The sequence below is a fragment of the Cylas formicarius genome, unplaced genomic scaffold (genome assembly GCF_029955315.1).
Source record: "Cylas formicarius isolate icCylForm1 unplaced genomic scaffold, icCylForm1.1 PGA_scaffold_12__32_contigs__length_19106922, whole genome shotgun sequence".
Lineage (NCBI taxonomy): Eukaryota > Metazoa > Arthropoda > Insecta > Coleoptera > Brentidae > Cylas > Cylas formicarius.
Genome location: NW_026844225.1, coordinates 9864985 through 9885612, shown reverse-complemented (window position 1 = coordinate 9885612; position 20628 = coordinate 9864985). Strand labels below are relative to the sequence as shown.

The 20628-nt window shown below is 32.8% G+C and overlaps 1 protein-coding gene across 2 annotated transcripts in view; it reads left to right on the top strand.

Annotated features, from left to right (window-relative positions):
• The window catches only part of LOC132708616 (protein sidekick-like), a 505836-nt gene that overhangs the window by 367050 nt on the left and 118158 nt on the right, over positions 1 to 20628 (top strand). For both annotated transcript variants that reach the window (XM_060681053.1, XM_060681052.1), the window contains exon 2: positions 10482 to 10690. In XM_060681053.1, the coding sequence (XP_060537036.1) occupies positions 10482 to 10690 (209 nt within the window). The remainder of the gene's footprint in view (positions 1 to 10481; positions 10691 to 20628) is intronic.

Genomic DNA, 20628 nt, shown 5'->3' with positions numbered 1-20628 from the left:
CAAATAAAGAACCATTACTATCGAAAGCAGATGATTTTAAAGAAATCATTAAAAAAACTAAAGTTAATATAAAAAAGTGGTTTTTCAATACTTAGCTATGAAACTAAATCAATAACTATAAATAACAACAAATGTATTATTGTCAATCAAAAAATATATAAAGTTATATTTTTTATAATTTGCCACTTCATTCGTAGGCAAAACCGCAGAAAGTGTCAAGTTTTTGGTTTCAAAAAAATACGTTTTGGTTGTTAAAAAAACTGCGATTGGATATTATACTGTGGACAGCCGCAAAATCTAGCACAAGCTGTTACAATAGGGTCTTTAAACGATGCGTCTTGCATATTTTTACTGTTTTTGTTTTATATTGCTTTTTTCATTTCAGCCAACGAGATGTACTCCGTCCAGTTACGAGTAGAAATAAAGTGACTTTGTTTTAAGGTGGTAGGCATGTACTTACTAATAGGATTTCGCATTTTCATTGAACATTTACTGACCGAGTTGCGGGTTTCTTGAGGCACTGTTTGCACAAGTGAAGCATAAGTCAAACTGGCTTAAATAGGACATCATAATTTGGAAACAACAGTGCATACAGGATATTATCCTATTTTTTACTAAAACCGTAAGCTAGAAATAGTTAATAATTATGCCAACGAGCAAACACACAAGCAAGGACCCAGCACTGAAACGAGTAATTTTAAAACATATAATATTATGTCAAATCGTGTCTATTTCTCCCACCTGTGGAGGATGCTCTTCTTTTTCTGAACAGTGAAAGTGCAACATCAACACAGTTTACAAGTCTTGAATTACGCTTAAGAAAGGAAAACAATAAAAAAAGAAGACAACGTGTCCTTTAATTGTACGACTAAAGAGCAAAAGAGAGAAACACACCAACACAAACAACACCATTTTTAGTAGTCCTACTGATGAAATTGCTTTATTATTTCCTTTTAAAACCTTCCAGTTTATAGGGGTCAGTTATACAACTGACCGAAACGTTGCTTAAATTTTCAGTAAATAATGGAAGTTCGACATCCTGTTGTTGCAACGAATTTAAAACCTTTTTCTTTTTAGAACTAGACATAAGCAAAGTATCTTTGGTTGGTTGATTGCTTAGTTGCTTAATTTCATATTTTCTATAATTTTGCGAAAATAACACCATCGCTATGACGAATTCGGTAACAGGTAGGTAGCTATTTAAACCTTAGTGTATTTCGAAAAAAGGAGGGGTTACTAATAAAACTACAATTTTAAATTTTTAAAAAATATATAAAATTTAGATCTGGGAAAAATCTTTAAGTTGGCGAAATTAACCCTGCCTATCTTGCCTCGATTTTTGTATTTAATTATTTTACGAGGGCAAAAACTTTCCGATTGTCCTAACGTAAACTGACACTCCGCGAAATTCCCCATTTTAATCCGCTAACAATTTTCCGGAAGCATGTGGATCACCGTTTGGGTAAAAACGAGCCCGCACGTGTCTGTTTTTTATGTTTTCTTTTACTCTACTTCCGGCGCTTTCAAATTCGCTTTGTTTCTTCAATTCTCTGGTTTTATCTACTAACAATTTAACGTAAAGTAAGAAACGAGATACAACGGCCACTTTGGCAGCAGCATTCCGGGTTTTTATTCAACGGAAAATTCTTTTATACGTATCGCATTATGGTGGATATCCTTTAGGATTCAGTTTTTTTTTTCATATTATTAGCATTTTTTTCTTCCGCAATGACGAAAATATATGGATTAAGTAAAGGCATAAAAGAATCCGTTTCTTTTTTTTAATTTCTCTAATTTTCTCTAGTTAAACTTTCAAAATTATCAACAGCAAATAATACTGTGCAATAAAGATATTATGTTAGTTTTTTTGTTATAATAGGGATCAAAAATTATAAATATATTATAAAAAATATAACATTTTAAATCAATTAATATCAAATATATTAGGTCCTTTATTCTTTCTAATGTATATGGTAAAAATACAATTGCTATTTCTGAAAATTCTTATCATAGTCATTAGCAGATTTATACAAATCTATGTCAGGAGTTAAATGTTTTCAGGAGTTAAAATTCTAGAATGAACTAAGCCATCGAGATTGTTGGTTATATATTTTCTTGAGTATTGAATGAAAGAAAAAACAGTGCCTTGAAAAGAACATTACATTATACTAAAAGAGAACAATATTAATTAAGCAAGTGAAAGATACACCGAAATCTTATACCAAGAACAAAAAAAAAACCAAGCAATGTTTTCCTAAAACGTAATTTTAATCAATTAAAATCTTTAAATCTATTTAGCAAAATCTGAGGTAATGTTTGCAAATGCCAATAAGAAAAAAAACACCGATAGTAGATCAAATCTTGGTTGTTATGTCTCTAATTCTTAACGCAGCAAAACAAAAACGACAGCATGGCAATCTTACAGTACGATATATTTCATGAAGAAATTTTGAGAAAAAAAATTCGTGTTTCCTAACCACTTATTAAATTTTGGTCTCGATTGTATGACACTGTTATCTATAAACGCTAATTATTACTAGGTATAATGTTTGCATTTGCTTTTTGCGAAAATTGAAAGTAGCATTTCATTTTCATTTAGTGACGCCGAATTAACAATGAGCATCAGAGTTTCAGAGGCTAGACCTCTGGAGCTCGCAGTTAAGGCTTGTTTACGTAGTAAAGGTGGTTGATTGCCCCAATAGATCCGACTAGGCGCATATTCTATTAGTTGGTTTAGGAAAACTGATCAGGGTAAATTAACAGTGAATGCCTTTGTGGCTGTAAAATAATCGATACATTATCTACTACACGACATGCACGCGAACACATTATTGAAGTTTTAAATTTCATCCCAATTTTGATGCAATATACGTAAAACAACATAACATCAATTTAACTTGTCTCAATCCACTACTTCAGCTGCTAATCAAAACTCGATACAGCAAAATTGACTTACGTGTCATGGCCTTCACTTTTGACAGATATTTAATGGTACAAACCGCACTATCGACCAAGATATAAGTCGTTTCTCAATATTGGATCACTTTTAAAGTTGGCAACAACTTTTTTATTGATCATTCGGAAGACATTAGGTCACTTTTTTGCGTTCTGTCACTCAATGTTAGTGGCAAAAATAAAGCTTCAAATGTATTTAACAATTTAAAAAATATATGAAGTCTTAAAAATTGAAAAATCTCGGTCGATATTGTCATTTCTTCCATTAAATATGTCCAAATTTTGTTTCCATGTGGTTAGTTGACTGAACGATTAGTCCACAAATATTAATAAATAGTCGTTTCAAAAAGGAAACAGAGAAATTTCCATTAATCTTCGCACCCAAGCGTTTCAAACTATTCAAAATAATCAACAACCTAAACGCAATCTATCCAGATTGATTGTTTATAAACTACCTCCCAAATTGTTATGGCAAACGTGCTTTACAATCGAACAAATTTAATAGTGAAAAATGTTTCGTCCAGAATGCCATACGTCAATGGAATTTTCCAAACGTTGCAGTGACGTTATAAAAAATATTTCCTGGCGATTGATCAATTTCATTAGCAAAAATGGTTATCGACGTGTTAGTCCTTGTAAAAACTAGAATTTTGCGAATAAGCACAGGTGTAAAGTATATCCCGGGGGAAAGTTAGCGCATAAAATTAAAACCCAAATGGAAATACCAATCCAATCGTAATAATAACTAATTTTCACCGCATCTAAGGCTTCCTCTTCTTCTGGTATATTCTGGTCTATAGGTTGACTGTTCCTAATATTTTTTACATAACGGCATAGTTGCAATAAAATGTAGGGAAAATTAAGAATTATATACAATAACAATGCCATTATTCACTGCCACTGGAAAACTTGCAAAATAGAAAACAGATGTTGTGTCGAAAGTTGATTAAGTTGAATCAGGAATGCCTCAGGGATCAATCTAGGAGCCACTATTATTTTTACTGTATATAGTTTTGATCCATTCCACTATAATGAGGTCGAAGCAGATATTAATTTCGATCTGCAGCAGGTTTTCACTTATAGTGCGAAACACTCCTTAAAGTTAAATGCGGCTCAGGTGCTACTCTTTGCTCGCAATTCTGCAATGTACTTCCTGAAAAGATACTTGCATCTTCAAATAAATGGGGAAGTCTTGGCGTTTGCTACCAAGGCCAAAAACTTAGAAGTAGCGGCGGACGTATCATTAAGATTTAGTGAGCACATTTCAAGTTTAAGTAAAAGAACTTACCTTTTACTTAAGACGCTATATGCCAATAAGCATGTACGGAACTTTAAATTTAGGAAAAAACTCAGTGTGTTATATATTATGTTTAAATTGTCATATTGCCTCGTATTGTTTTCCCCATGTTCAACACTCCTTGATCGTTAACGCCTTCAAAAAATACAAAACAACTTTGTAGATTTGTGTATGGCTTATGGAAATATGACCCTAAAATAAAATAGGCAAAACGCTATGTAACTTCTAGCCTTCCCTATTTAAAAGTTAAGCTAGTTTTTCGCTGTGAAATCCACAATGTAAATATTAAGGAGAATAAGCTAACTGTTTGTCAACACAGCTGCCCCAGGTCTTTACGAGCTGGGGCAAAAAGTTTCATCATCCTTAAAACTGGGTTCTTGTCATAAATTGTATTGTATGTATTGTCAATATATTGTATAATTATGTTGGGTTCATTTTGAGGAGCTGTATTGTATACTGTGCATTATGTTGTAATAATAATATTAATAATAATAATAATAAAACAAAAGATATATATATATATATATATATATATATATATATATATATATATATATATATATATATATATACAATATTAATATTTTTCAACGAAAAGTAAAGAGATAGCTCAAAAGCGGCGCAGTCTAGCTTTAAATAACTACTCTAGTGAACCGCTAAAGAACTATTTATATAATTAATAAATTTCGCACTATTTATTAAAATAAAAAATGGATGAACAACAAATAAAATATGAAAAATACCTGCAAAATCGGACGAACAAGAAAACTCTTCTACGCACTATAGAAAATGGAATTGATAATAAAGAATTTGATAACTCACATAATTAGCAACACAGTGTTAGGAAAACTGCATTTGTAACAAATGATCTTTGTACCTTTTTTTAAATGAATATAAATTTAAGTTACTGAATTCCTGTGACAAAGAATTATAAACACGAAGTGCGTTGAATGTGGAAGATCTACGAAATACGGCACTCTGTTGATGTGGTATCGTTATTCTGTACCTGTATCTTACATTCACAGAATGGATAGTACTCCTAGGAGTAAGCCGCTCTCTCGAGGTTGTGGATAATTTTCATAACGAATACGTTAAAATGAAAATCTCTTCTTTGTTCTATTTTAAGCCAATTAAGATGACGAAATGCAGCAGATACAAGGTAATATTTTCGAAGACCCATAATAAAACGAACACAAGCATTCTTCAACCTTTGAATACGGCACTTACACTGATTATTAATAAGAAAACCATACACTGCATCACAGTAGTTAAAGTGTGAGGGAACAAGTGACTCATATAATTGTTTCCTTAGTCTAAAATTTAAAATATGCCTGTTACTATATAAGATTTTTAGTGAAAAATATGTCTTTTGAAAGATATTCTTTTTATATTCACGAAATCTTCGATCACAATCTATGGTCACCCCCAATTGTTTTGCTGAATTATCAACCGAAAGTTAAATATTATCTAACATAATATTAATATTTTGTTTAAGTAGCTTAACTTTATTTTTATTTCCAAATATCATTAAATGCGATTTTGATCAATGATTGACTAAATTTGTCAAAAATCATGCCATATCATCAATATCACTGTTCCAAATTAATTGTAATCAAAATTTGAGTAATCACGATAAATTCAGAATTTTGTAAGAGCATTCAACTATGCGATGCAAGATACATGGTCAAGAGAAGAAGTACAAGCATATATAAAATAGATGTTGAATTTTTTTTTAAGAAACTTCCACAGGCTACCGTAATACTTTTTACAAAGCTTCTGGATTCCTCCTGCGTCGGTTTTTGCTGAGTCAAAATTGCTGACGTTTCGCCGATCATCCTGTTGGCTTCTTCAGAACTTAACTGAAACTGATGTTGACTGAACTGATGTTGAAGTAACAGTGACGTCAATTTAAAAACTTTGGAAATATAGAACAGTGTCATCTCTCTCAGATGTTAATAGAAGTTAATTAAAATTATTCCAAGTTGGCACAAAGCTGGTATCAAATCTCCATTAGAGATCGTCGATACCTTTGTAATGGCGTTAAAAAAAGCGGACATGAAATATGTATCGAAAGTTATCGTTAAACCGTGAAGAGATTTGAATGCAAATAAGATAAACTTTTAAAGAGTTTTCTGGTGGCAATATTTTGTTCTTCATTTCTCATGCGTACATCATTTCGAATTTATTGTAAGTGCGCTTTTTGGTGTTGCCAGCGTACGGATTTTCCACACGACTGGGTTTTTTAACTTAAACTTTTTAAATTATGATTTAACTCGCAGATTTGCGATATCGTGCCCGTGCCTTCAGAAACTTCGACGTTAAAATTATTTATACTAAAGTCCAGGTATTTTGAATATTTTAGAATAAAATTGAAGCGGTTATACGAGTAATATGATATTATTCTCCTAGCAGGTAAATGCATATGACGCTTGATGGAAATTGCTATTATATTTAAATTTAAATTAAAAAAGAAATTTTTCTGGATTTATTCAGTTCTAAGTGACATCGTAAATATAACGACGTTTTAATCATCATATAAGAGGCATACGTTTTTATCGTACTTAACTACATTCTCAAAATAAACCTCAAAATTTTGTATTATTATGAAATCGTTTTCTTTCCTAGTTTAAAATGGATTTCTTTGAAGAGTGAATTAAAAACTATTTAACCAAGTTGTAGATTCAAGAACAACAATTTGCAGATTCTCGACATCTGGCCCGTGCTTAAATATTAGGTATTTTGAATATTTCGCTACGGAACACATGTTATTAAAGCGGTTAAGAAAAACAAATACTGCTAACGTGCTACAAAAGGCAAGTTGAAATTACAAATTCCATTATACTCGTCGCTTTAAAAACAACAGATGTCGCATGGGATTGGCTTAAATTTTGTTGATTTTGACAGCGTAGGTTCATGTTAAGCAAACAATTTTTAATATGAGTGTTTTTAATGAATGTGAGCGAAGCAGTTCTTCTCATCTTTAACCTTCATTAAATATAAAATATTAAAAAGATACTTTCATCGTCGTTTTACATTTTTACTTCGTTTAAGCGTTTTTCTTTTGAGTCGCCCGTTGTAAAATTTCACTTTAGTATAAACAAGGTATTTTTTAGAGCCACCTTACGTTATGCAAAATTTATGACTTTGCGGCTAATGCTAATAAAAGTAATTTTGATATTTTAATTTACATTAAATTTACTTTACGTAACAAATAAATAAACTTAAAATGAATTGCATTCTTAATATTAAGCTCGGACTATGTTACTACCTATCATTTATTTATTGGCGTTACAATTTTTGTTAACTAATAAATCCCAAAACAATCTTCATCAACTAACCAAAACTGGAAAAAAACGATAGTTTCAAAAAGTTTTACATAGAATTTTAAGCAATCCTAAATATATTAAAATTAGATTCAAGGTGTGAAATATACAGGTTCAATAGAAATATTCCTTTGTCGAATCCCAGGTGCTACCTAATTTTATAATTATAAACAATTTATTATAACACATTTTAGAAGACAGATGGAAGTAACTTTATAAGCATAAGCCATAATATTCTTCAGTTATGTTTATGGCCAGTACCTTAAACCTAGCGAATTCACCATAATATATTGATTACCAAACGATGTTAACCCATATTATCCCAAGCATAAAAAAAATAAAAAATACTTTTTTGCTCTGAAATTATTTATTTTGTTGCACTTAAGAGTACATTACATGTGTCAAAAAAAGATAAAAACTCGAAACATACGAAAAAATACTGGTGCGTAAACGAACTACTGGGAAAAAGCATTAAATAATGTTTTGGGGCACATAAGATGTAACATATAATTTATACATAAATATATAAAAGAAAGTTCAAATTCGAAAACAACCAAAAATAGAATGTATTCCAAATAGAACCTGATTCGATACAAAAATGCGTATAATATTTTATGGTGCGTGAGAGCGCAACTGGTAACACCCGGTTTCATTTTTGGTTATATTTTACAAATCATGAAGTAAAAACGTAAATTGTGTGGCTGTGGCAGATTCTACATCTCCTTCGAACAATCATGAGGTGACCTTAATGACCCTAACGCACTTCATCTATGGCAGGTGCAATATTTGTTTGAGTAAAGTTTTATCAGTTTTTAAAAGTCGCAAAGCAATGTAAGATTTAAATTCAAATCAATCACTTCTTCATCAAAAAACATAAAAAATACTTCAAGCGGAGTTTTTACAGAAAGCCTATTTTTTAGTTCTTCACATGAACTAAATTCATCGGACATAGGTGTGTGTGTGTACTCAATCTGACCTTTCTTCCATTTGACAGTAGAAACAAGCCTGTCGTTTGCAGAAATCATACGTGTTCTTTTGAATTCCGGAGTTTCATCATCTTATGAGTCGCATTCAGGTTTAGTATTTGATGAATTACAGGACCGTTGAAGGACAGCTGTATCATTCGGTGTATGTAACTCGAAAGTTCCAACTATATAAGTTGGTTCCCCAAGCTCTTGTAGATTTATGTTATCTCTTCGTCAGTCAAGGTATCCACGTCGGATGGAATATAGACAGCGTCAATATGTTCTGTAAATATTTTTTCAAGTTATTTTTAGCATAAATTTACAAGGTATGAAATGCTACAATACATAAGAATACGTAAATCTAAATAATACTTACGACTTTCATTGTTATTGTCCTCATCCATCACGATCTCCTCTATAGCCGCCTCTAATACCTTTTGAGTCAAGCACCTCGGAAATGTCATATTTTACGAACTGTAAGGTTCACTGCACAAGGCACAAACTAATACTAAAGATCACGCTAATTGTTGAATGTTTATTCTACATGCGCTGACTTGTCTTGACTTGCAATAACAAAGTTTTGTTTCACAGATAAAACCAGTGGTGTATTCACGCACCAGTAAATATTTTAAAAAAATAAAGCATAATCAATTTACTATACCAATGTATGTTTTCTGCGCACCACTGGGACCAAATGGATTAATAGACCAGTTAAAAAAAGAAGTGCAAAGCCCATCTGAGTAGAGATTATTGTCAATGTAACGAAAAGGTATTGCATATTTTAATTTAGAAATTTAATTTGTTTATATTCGGTGTGTACAAGAAGCTTGTTTGCAACATTCGGTTTTGCAGTTTTTTTCACTTAATTCGACACCACTTTATCGGTAAATCATACTATAAGAAGAATGTTTTAGCCTTTAGCTCTCTAAATTTTTATAGTTATATATTGTTGTTTAAGTATTTTAGTAAACTGGATTTATAACGGGCAGATGCCTTAAATTTAGCAGATGTTGACATTTTTGTTGTAATGGACTATTTTAATGAAGATAAAGACTTCATAAGTGCCGAAATGCGGGGAATAAAATTGTAAATTGTTAATAGCAGATTATATTAGGCGTATAAGGCGCTAACAGAAGCTAATAAATGAAGGTAATATTAAACAAACTGAAGTGGGTACCTACAGGTATATAGCTTCACGTGGTAATTAATAAGATTAATTTAATAATAAATCAAAGTAGAGAAAACGCAACTGTTATGGAAAGGCCTTTGTGTAGCAAACTCCGAGTAGTTTAAGGATATCAAAAAATCGAGGCTTTAATTTCACGGAGTTGTCCGTTGTTACTGAAGGTAGAGCCTTGCGTGTTCGCCAACCTTGGGTACTTTTTTATGAAACGAAAGATGACAACAAAATTGCTTAGTTTTTAAAATACAGGATGATTTTGGAAACTTGAAGTTTTGGTTAGTTATGCTATAAAATGTCGAAAAGATTAAAAGCGCATCCGATATAGTTTTTTTAGGTAAAATTTAGTGGGGATTCAGTTTTTTTGTAAATGGTTTCATCTTTTCGAAAAAAAAAATTAAGTTGTTTTTTTTTTAATGACACACTCTATATTTATCTCTTTATTATTACACACCCTCAAACTTTGCAAACTTTGTTTAAACATTTTAAAATTAGTAACAAATGTAATGCCGCATGTTTAAAACTGGATAATTTTAAATTATTCTTCAGTAATTGTTTTTGGAGACACAGTACGTAGATATATTATTGTTGTATGTTAAAAAAAAGTGTTAACGTTGCATAATAAAATTATTTTTAAACTGACTCTATTCCACAAATTTACCCTGCTTCCAACGATCCGCCCCGTATAAATAAGCAAACTCGCAAAGAACTAAACGAAACATCGAATCGGCTGACATTACAACGTCTAATGTATTTTTCAGATTCCTTTGTCTTGGCTGGCATGTCAAGTTCAGCGAATGGATTCAATTCAATACCAGAAACGGAAACACTGCCGCCATTTTTGAATCCGACAATACCGCAGAACCGTTTCGAGCCATATTTTGACGCAATGACACCTAGGAACGTTACGGCACTAGTTGGAAAATCAGCTTATCTCAGCTGCAGAGTGCGAAATCTCGGGAACAAAACAGTGAGTGAAATAAAAATTATTTTATTGAGTGTGTGATTATGATTTGTGGCAGTGCTCTATCAGAGGTTATCAGCCGCTGCGTATTTTATCCTATATCTGAGTCAGATCTTTACACTATTTAGCTGGGTTACGCTGTAGTGAATAAGGTAGTTTTTGAAATCAAAATTTCAGCAATTCAAATCCACGAGACCGATATCGAAATCAATTCGTTGGCTTAAATTGGATAATCTCAATACCGCTGCACTATTCCATAGCGATGAGGTTGATGATATTAAAACAAAAATGCAAATGCATACCAAATTGGCTAATTGGCCGAAATAAATACTTAGTTCGCGGTATGATCAAAGGCAATTGAGCATGAACCGAAGTAAATAATTTGTGGTTGCCGAGGAGAGTTGTCGTTTTTCATCATACTATGCGAAAAGACGCAAAATTCCCATATATGAAAACAGATTGCAGAATTTCTTTTTATATTTTTATCTCCCTTATTGTATTTAATAATAATAATAATAATTTTATTTCCCAGTTAAATAAATGACGAATGATTTAACAGTTTTGCTAACGTTTCGCCAATCATCCTGTTGACTTCTTCAGGGTTTAACTGAAACTGGCTCGCATTTTACTCTGTACCTGCTTATATATTATTTGAGTAGGCTGGAGCTAAATGAGGGATGACTGATTCCCATATTGGTGACAGGTAAAGACCTGAGTCGTGGTTAAGGTTGTTAGGTTGCTTATAGATTTCTCTAGACTCTCGGATTTTTTGTTGGTAGAAGAATTAATTAAAATAATTTTAGTTTTATTGAATAAAAGTTTATATCCGGTTTAGTGATTGTGTTCGGCAACTGCTGATGAGTTTATTTATCTTAGCCTTGAGGCTCTTTCATGTTTTTTGAGCCTAGTTGATATTTCTCGTCCTGTCTCTCCAATATACTCTTTGCCGCATATGCATGAAACTCCTCGCACCTCAAATGGAATTTTGTCTTGTAGAAGATTTTTGGAGAAGTGGTAAATCTGGTTTTGATGTTATATTTCCTTAGAACTTTTGATAAGTGATCAGTGATGTTTTGAATGTAAGGAAAGGCAACAATGGCAAATGTGGGATTGCTTTCGGCTTCATTGCTATTGAACGGTTATGGTGAAATTTTTATGATTGAACGCTTAATATCTTTAATGTGGAAGTTATCAGAGAGAAGAGCAGAGGTAAGCTGTTTTACTTCTGGGTTCAGTGACTCGGGCGGATAAAGTTTTAAGGCTCTGTAAACAAGAGAGTTGATAACCGATGATTTTAAGGCCGGATGGTGATGTGACAATTCATTAAGGTATCGTTCTGTATGCGTAGGTTTTCTGTAAACACAATGACACAATGTTAGGTCTGATTTTCTTTTGATAAGAATATATAAGAATGGGAGGTTGTTGTTAGTTTCCAACTCAATGGTAAAACGCATGTTAGGGTGTATAGAGTTTAAATGTCTAAGAAAATCTACTAAGGATTCTTGACTATGAACCCAAATAACAAAAGTATCATCAACGTAGCCTTTCCATAATTTTGGTTTTAGATGGAAGGTGTCGAGAGCTTTCTTCTCAAAGGTTTCCATAAATATATTCGCGATGACTGGTGATAGCTGTTCCCGACGTTCAAAAATTTGACCGTTTTCAGAAAAATATATTCCAGACAAGCATTTTTCGATTAAGCTGAGAAGATTTGGTTCCAGATTATCGGATTGTAATATATCTGAAATGACGTTGAGAGTTTCAGGAAAAGGAACTTTAGTAAAGGTTGATTCTACGTCGAAACTAACCAGAATATCTTGCGTATCAAATGTAATGCTTTTTAATTGTTCAATGAAGTGAAAAGAATTAAGTACTAAGTATTCCCTGCAATGGGTTTTAAAAAGGAAGCTTGAAATTTTGCTAGAGAATATGTTGGAGAACCAATGGTGCGGACAATTGATAGAAGAGGAAATCTTGGTTTGTGAATCTTCCGGACGCTATAGAGACGAGGAATTTTAGAGTCTTGAGGGGTGACAGATTTTGCACTGAGTCTGATTAAGTTGACGATATGATCCGTCTGCAACAATATGTTGAATCTTTTCCTGATATTCATTTGTGTTTCTGGCTACCGTAGCATTTCCTTTATCTACTTTTAGGATTACGATATTGGAATTAGATTTTAGAGATTTTAGGGCAATGCATTCAGGCTTTGTAATATTAGATTTAGGAGGTTTTGATTTTTTAAGGTTTCAAATCGAATTTCATTAGCTGTTTGAGATGGCGGTTTGTTTAGGATAGGCTCGACATTTGAAATAATTTAATCTTTTGGGATAATATGTGGGGCAAAGAGGAAGTTGGAACTTTTTGAAAGAACTGATTTTTTCGTTTCCGAAAGTTGGTCCGATGATACATTTATTACAGTGTTTGGTAGTTGAGAAGAGTTTGATGGTTCTCCTTAGTGTTGACGTTAATTTTTTCAAATTTCTGAATGTGATTCTGGGTAGAAGATATACGAAGATTTAAAGCTTTGTCATGAATCATGTATGAACGGGTAAGGAACTATATTCGTTAAAACTAAAATTCTTGCATGTAATCAGTTCTTCTAACAACGAAAAATCCGAGAGTCTATCGAAATCTATAAGCAACCTAACAATCTTAACCGCGACTCAGGTCTTAACCTGTCACCAATATGGGAGACGGTGTTTATGCACCTCATTTAGCTCCGCCCCGTGAAACAATATATAAGCAGATACAGATTGAAATGCGAGCCAGTTTCAGTCAAGCTCCGAAGAAGCCAACAAGATGATTGGCGAAACGTTAGCTAGTTCGACACAACAAAAACCGACTCAGGAGAAATCCAGAAGTTTTATAAAAAGTATTACAGTGGCCTGTGGAGGTTTCTTTGAAAAGTTAAAAATACTTTTGAAAGTGAAAATGCGATTAAATTTTGAACAGAAAGAAAAAAAAATATTCTTCACAGTTAATATTTTTTTGTGGTTTGTTCTCAAATATTTTCTTGTTTTTTTTATTCAAAAATTGGCATTCGAAAATCTGTACACATTTGATGAATTAAAAAAACTCTTGGGGTTATTCAGAGAGAGTGCTTATTTTTAATACATGTTTATTTTTCTTTTATTACAATTCGGAGCAAATTATGTTAAAAATCATATTTTACAGATATGAAATTTTTTCAATAAAATGGCTTCTTTCAGATTTTACTGTCGTTGTAATAATAATACCAAAAAGGCTGAACTTGCCAGATATTAAGTGACCTCTCTAGGGAAAGGCTTCCCTAGGAAGAAGGACACAAAAAAAATGCAAATTTCAATTAAAAGAATAATGGAAAAAAACAAAAGTTTAAAAGTTAAGAACAGACTATAAATTGATGAGTAGACTGACAGCTCTGGCAAAATGCCACCACGATGCTTGGACCAGGGGGTCATTTTATAGATAAAATATTTTTGATTTTTTGTTGATTTTTTGTTTTTAAAGGAACTGCCACAGACTACTCTAATACTATTTACAAATATTTTGGGTTCCTCCTGCGTCGATTTTTGTTCAATCGAACTTGCTAATATTTCGTCAATCATGCTATAGAGTACTTCAGAGCTTAACTGAAATTGGCACACATTTTACTCTGTATTTGCTTATATATGGTTGGAAGAAAGTTGACCTAGAGGAGTGGCATGAACATTGTCTCGGGTGACTGATTCCCTCAATGGTGAAAGACCTGAGTCGCGGTTAAGATGGTTAGTTTCGACGTAGAATCCTTCTTTACTAAAGTTTCTATTGCTGAAACTGTCACCATCATTTCAGAATATATTTCGAATATATTTATGAAAGCCTTTCAGAAGAAAGCTCTCGACACCTTTCATCAAAAACCAAAATTATTGAAACGTCGATGATACATTTGTTATTTGGCCTCATGGTCAAGAAACGCTAGTCGATTTTCTTAGACATTTAAACTCTATACACTCTAAAATACGTTTTACCATTGAGTTGGAAACTAATAAAAACCTTCCATTCTTAGATATTCTTATCAATATAAAATCAGACCTAACATTGGGTCATCGGTTATCGACTCTCTTGTTTACGGAGCAGTAAAACTATCTCAGTCCGAGTCACTAAACCCAGAATTAAAACACCTTCCCTCTGCGCTCCTCACTAATAATTGTCACATTAAAGATATTAAGCGTACCATCACAAAATGCACTTCACCACAGCCTTCCAATAGCAATGACGCCAAAGGCAATCCCACAGTTGCCACTATTGTCCTTCTTTATAATCAAAACATCACTGACTACATATCAAAAGTTTTAAAGATATATAAAGTCAAAACCAGATGTACCGCTTGTCCAAAAATCTCTCAACATCTTCGATTCGTCAAAGACAAAATTCCATTTGAGATGCCAAGAGTTTACAGCATTCCATGCATATGTGGCAAAGAATACATTGGAGAGATAGGACGAAAAATATCAACTAGGCTCAAAGAACATGAAAGAGCCTTACAACTAAGACAAATAAACTCATCAGCAGTTGCCGAACACAATCACCAAACCGGACATAAAATCTTATTCGATAAAACAAAAATACTTGCATGTTATTAATTTGCCAAAAAAAAATCAGAGAAACTACAGTGTTTTTTTTATAATTCGCGCGTAATTACCCCCATGGGTTTTAATTTTATGCCATTAAAAAAAAACACTGAAAAATTATTTAGTATATTCAATTACATACAAGTACATTTATGTTTTAACAAACGATTAAAATAAGTAATCCGCGGTGCTTTCACTAATGCAAGGAAGGTTTCACAATGGAATTCTAATTTATGCTAGGCTCATCATTTCAACACAATAATATGATACAATGATGACAGATACTGATTTTTATGAATTTTTTTTGTCACCTCATATACTTTATATAAACAAATAAATCAAATTCCCATTGTCAAAAAAAAATGCGTACCGCGCAACCAATTTCAAAATCGATTGCGCAACTTCGCTTGTATGGATTTTATAATAAAAAAAATAGGGGAATGCACGAGCAATAAATTCATAAAGCATTCAAAGTTTCGAACTATAAATCGTGAACAAAAAATAAATAAATAAATCAAATGAGAGATATAAAATACAAAATTTATTAATTCTCAATGAAACAAAACGACGCTCTCTCATTGTTTACGTCCCAACTACACTTATAAATCATCGAATGTTGTGAGAAAGGATTATGCGAAATACCGCACACACCCAAAACCCAAAATGTAACATTTTAGAATTCGAAATTAATTTGCGGTTACGATCGGAAACCCACTTTAAGTTAACTTTAAATCACTATCGAGTTTCTGAAAATACCTTTGCTCGAATTAAAAGTGGACGTCTAATTTATACGAGTAGTTTATTTCACTTGGTTTAATTGCCGCTTGTAATTTCTGGCGTTGTTCGAACTTTATTGCAAGCGCCAGTAATTAAAATTCTGTTTTAGCACTCGGGGATGTTATAAATAATATCACACCCGTGAAATATGTGAAAACACGCCCTATTTATCCTTCCAGTCATTTTCAGGAATAATCTAACGGAAAAGGAAAAGAAAGGAAAGATATTAACCGATTTCTAGAAGTACTTATAAGCTTTATTTAATTAACACAAGTCATAATATGCTTTTAAAATAAAAATAAAATAAAATCTAAAAATGTAATGTTACCATTACTTATTTAGGAAATCATTTTCCTCCATGGCTATAAGTAAGGAGGCTCAAATTAAAAATGTGGTTTTTCGAAGTCATTTTAAATAATTAATCTAAATATTATACAAACATTTACGTAACAAAAATTGTATGTTCAGATATAGTCGGTACAATTTGCGATGGCAGAGTCGAATATAAAACCAACTTGAAGGGCCGAAAATATGCTATGCTTTAAGACAGCAAACCTTTTAAAAAAGGTCCAAAGTGTTAATGTCTAATTTTAAAAATCCTTGAATATACTAGAAAAGCATACTGTAGATATTTTAAATTTTAGTACCCTTACTTATGTAGCTACAACTCAGCTATTCAAGCTTATCAAAGTAGAAGAATTATTATTAAATCATTAATTCTTCTACAACATAACAAAATTAGATAATGAAATGAAATTATATTGCACCAAAATAGGCTAATATGTGAGTCAGTAAAGTAGTACTGTATCAGAACTTAAGTGTAAACAACATAAAACATACTGGCTTCCTGTCTGGGATGTAAATTAATATTATTAAGTTTTACTAAAATCTTAAAACCCGCGACACTGTGTCCGTGAAGAATTACTACGAATTCAGAATTAATAATAATATATTCCTTCGAGCAAACAAAATTTTAACAAAGTTAAGCAACAAAAACAGAGCGTTCCATGTAAATAAAATTTCCAAATGAAGCCAGAGCAGACATGTCATAAAGGGAGCAAGATTTGTAAAAAGAAAATATAGCCATCTAAATAAGGCAAGGCAATTTCGTTATGATGTAATCCAAGCAAAATTGCAACTTTAGGAAGTTCCTAGTCAGATACGGGCATTTTTCTTTTCAGAAAATGAGACGTATACATGTTCGTACATATATGTAGCTGTACTTCATATATGATGCGACAACCACAGCAAATCTTATTTATAGAATTAAAAAATGTACGTATCAAAACGGATTGTAACTCCATGCTATCGAGTTGCTTATAGCCTCAGGGATCTATCTTCTATTTTTAACTGTGGGCAAAGTGCATTTCTATGACTTGCAGGGTAAGCGAATTATTTCTCTAGAGTTTTATAAGCTTTCATAATGCCGTTTATATATATTATACCTGGATTATATTATAAACTACTTCATTGTATTTTAATATCTTTAAATATACTAAAACGTATACTAGCACGAAAAAACGCATAAGTTAAGCAAAATAACTTTGAAAAGCAGAGTGACAGTTTGAGGGGGACGGAGCTAAAGGCGGGGCCATAAACCTTGTTTCGGATGACTCATTCCCAAGGTGGTTAAAGGTAAAGACCTGAGTAGTGATTAAGATTGTTTCATTGTCTGGTTTCTTATAGATTTTTATAGATTCTCGGATATTTCTTAGATAGAAGAATTGATTACATGTAAGCATTTTAGTTTTATCGAAACATGATGTCCAGTTTTGTGATTGTGTTCGGCAACTGCTGATGAGTTTATTCGTCGTAGTCTTAAGGCTCTCTTATGTTCTTTGAGCCTAGTTGATATACAAGAGTGGAGTTAAAAGTTTTCGGCCTGATCAAGAAAAGCGATATTTTTTTTGCTTTATTTTTCAATACAATCTCCATCAACAGTGATACATTTCTCATAACGGTGTTCTAATTTGATTATACCAGTTTTAAACGTAGATTCGTCAAGTTCCTCAAAATACTGATTTACTTCTGCGTTGCTCTTAAATATTTTACAGGTAACAGGTAATAGTTGCTAAGGGCTAAATCTGGACAGTAGGGAGGTTGTGGCATCATTTTAAACTTCAATTTGTGCTCAAATGGTTGTGCAAAATATGTAAAGATCCTTTCTTGAATAAAAAAACTCTATTTTCTTCAATTAGTTTTTTTTTTGGCTTTGGGTGCTGCTTTAAGATACTTTTTTTTAATCTTTTGTAGATCACAAGGTCCGAGTATGATCAAGAATGTACTACGCAGTGCCTTATTTGGACTCCGCCTTTTCATGAATTTTATGCTGATATTAGTAACTATGCGTATATCTATAACGGGTCAACTATTCTGCAATAAAATTATTATTATTGTTATTTATGATCAAAAGACGCTTATGGTTAGTTTTGGTTAGTAATGGTAATGTAATCTTTACCCCCCCCCCCCCCCAATTATAACACACTTGTGCCAACTTTTTGTCCAATCCTCGAAGCACTTCTTGTAAGCATTTTCTGGTATAGCCTTGAGGTCTTCCAGCGATTTTTTCTTTATCTCCTTAATCGTTCTAAACCTCGTTCCATTTATGGATTTCTTGAGTTTTGGGAACAACAAAAAGCCGCAGGGGCCATATCTGGTAAATATGGTGGCTGAGGCATGATTGTGGTTTTGGTTTGAGCCAAAAAGTTAGACACAAGCAACGATGAGTGAGCAGGTGCATTATAGTGATGCAAAATCCATGAATTGATTTGCTACAATTCCCAAGGTTTTTTCGTATTGCTTCTCGCAAACGGCGCTTGACCTCAAAGTAATAATCTTTATTGACCGTACGACCTTGTGGTAAGAACACTTGATGTACTACGCCGCGATAATCAAAGAAAACAGTAAGCAAAATCTTGATATTTGATTGAACTTAACGTGCTTTTTTGGGTCTTGCTGATTCTGGATTCTTCCATTGGGACGACTGGGCTTTAGTTTCAACATCATAACCATATACTCATGATTGACCTTTTTGAGCATCATTGACGTCGTTTAACAGCTCTTAAACGATGCTCGTTCGACGGTCCTTTTGTTCAAAATAAAGCAGTTTCTGAAGCAATTTTGCTGCTACAGGTTTCAAATCAAAAACTACGGAAAAAAATGCATGGCACGAGCCAATAGAGATGCCGACGTCTTCAGCCACTTCTAGAGTAGTAATTTTTCAACACCATTTGTTTTATTTCTTCGACGTTTTCATCAGTTCGTCTTCTCGGCCATCTTGGAACAGCTTGCCCCACGTATAAACAATTTTTCTTGCTCAAAGTAGATTCACCATACGCCATCGTCAACATTTCAAGTGTTTTGCAGCACTGTACCCCATTTTTGACACAAATTGTTTGTTCCATTTTTTTTGACAGCAGAAAATCTCCGAGCATACAAAACACTTCTAACGCTTCTGTCTCACAAAAACTGTGAACATATCTTAGTGACATGTGACCAACATAACAAAAACAACCTGTAGTATCCCCGTTGATCAGCAAATAAATAAATAAATAAGTATAATAATAATAATACATTTATTCTGCAATGTTCAATTTACAATACAATAAAATACCAATAAACCACATAAATTGCAAAAAAGGAGATGAAAGCAATTAAAATTATTATTAAAATTGAAATTTAAATTGTCCCAAGCTCAACCCCTATAAAAAAATATATAGCAACTATTTTAAAATTATTAGTTCGCATGAGATAACCATAGCAAAAAAAGAAAATGTGTACGTGTATATAAATTTAAAAATTTGATAGAAAATTTTAGGACTTTTTATTAGCTTTATCGCACCACCTGAAAACCCGGAGTAATTTAAAATAGTTAACAGGAGTCCGTGACATAGTCCAAAAGCACCAAAACGGATGCCTGACCCGAATATATTGATTTTATAATATCATCTGTAATACTCAAAAGCGCCGTTACACAACTGTATCCAGACCTGACTGGTTCGAAGGCAAAATGTTATTAGTTTCCAAAAAAACATCGTATTTGATTATTCATAATCTTTTCTAGGAGTTTAGATGGGTCTTTGTTCATTAAAACTATCTACTTTATTGCTTTTACAAAACTTCTGGATCCCTCCTGCGTCGGTTTTTGCTGAATTTTGGCTGTTGGCTTCTTCAGAGCTTGACTGAAACTGGCTCGTATTTTACTCTGTACCTGCTTATATATTGTTTGAGGGGGGCGCTAATGAGGGGCATAAACACCGTCTCGGATAACTGACTCCCAAATTGGTGATAGGTAGAGACCTGAGTCGCGGTTAAGATTGTTAGGTTGTTTATAGATTTCTATAGACTCTCGGATTTTTCGTTGCTAGAAGAACTGATTACATGCATGAGTGTGTTCGGCAACAGCTGATGAGTTTATTTGTCTTAGTCGTAAGGCTCTTTCGTGTTCTTTGAGCCTACTTGATCATTTTCGTCCAGTCTCTCCAATGTATTCTTTGCCGCATATGCATGGAATGCTGTAAACTCCTGGCATCTCAAATGGAATTTTGTCTTTGACGGACCGCAGATGTTGAG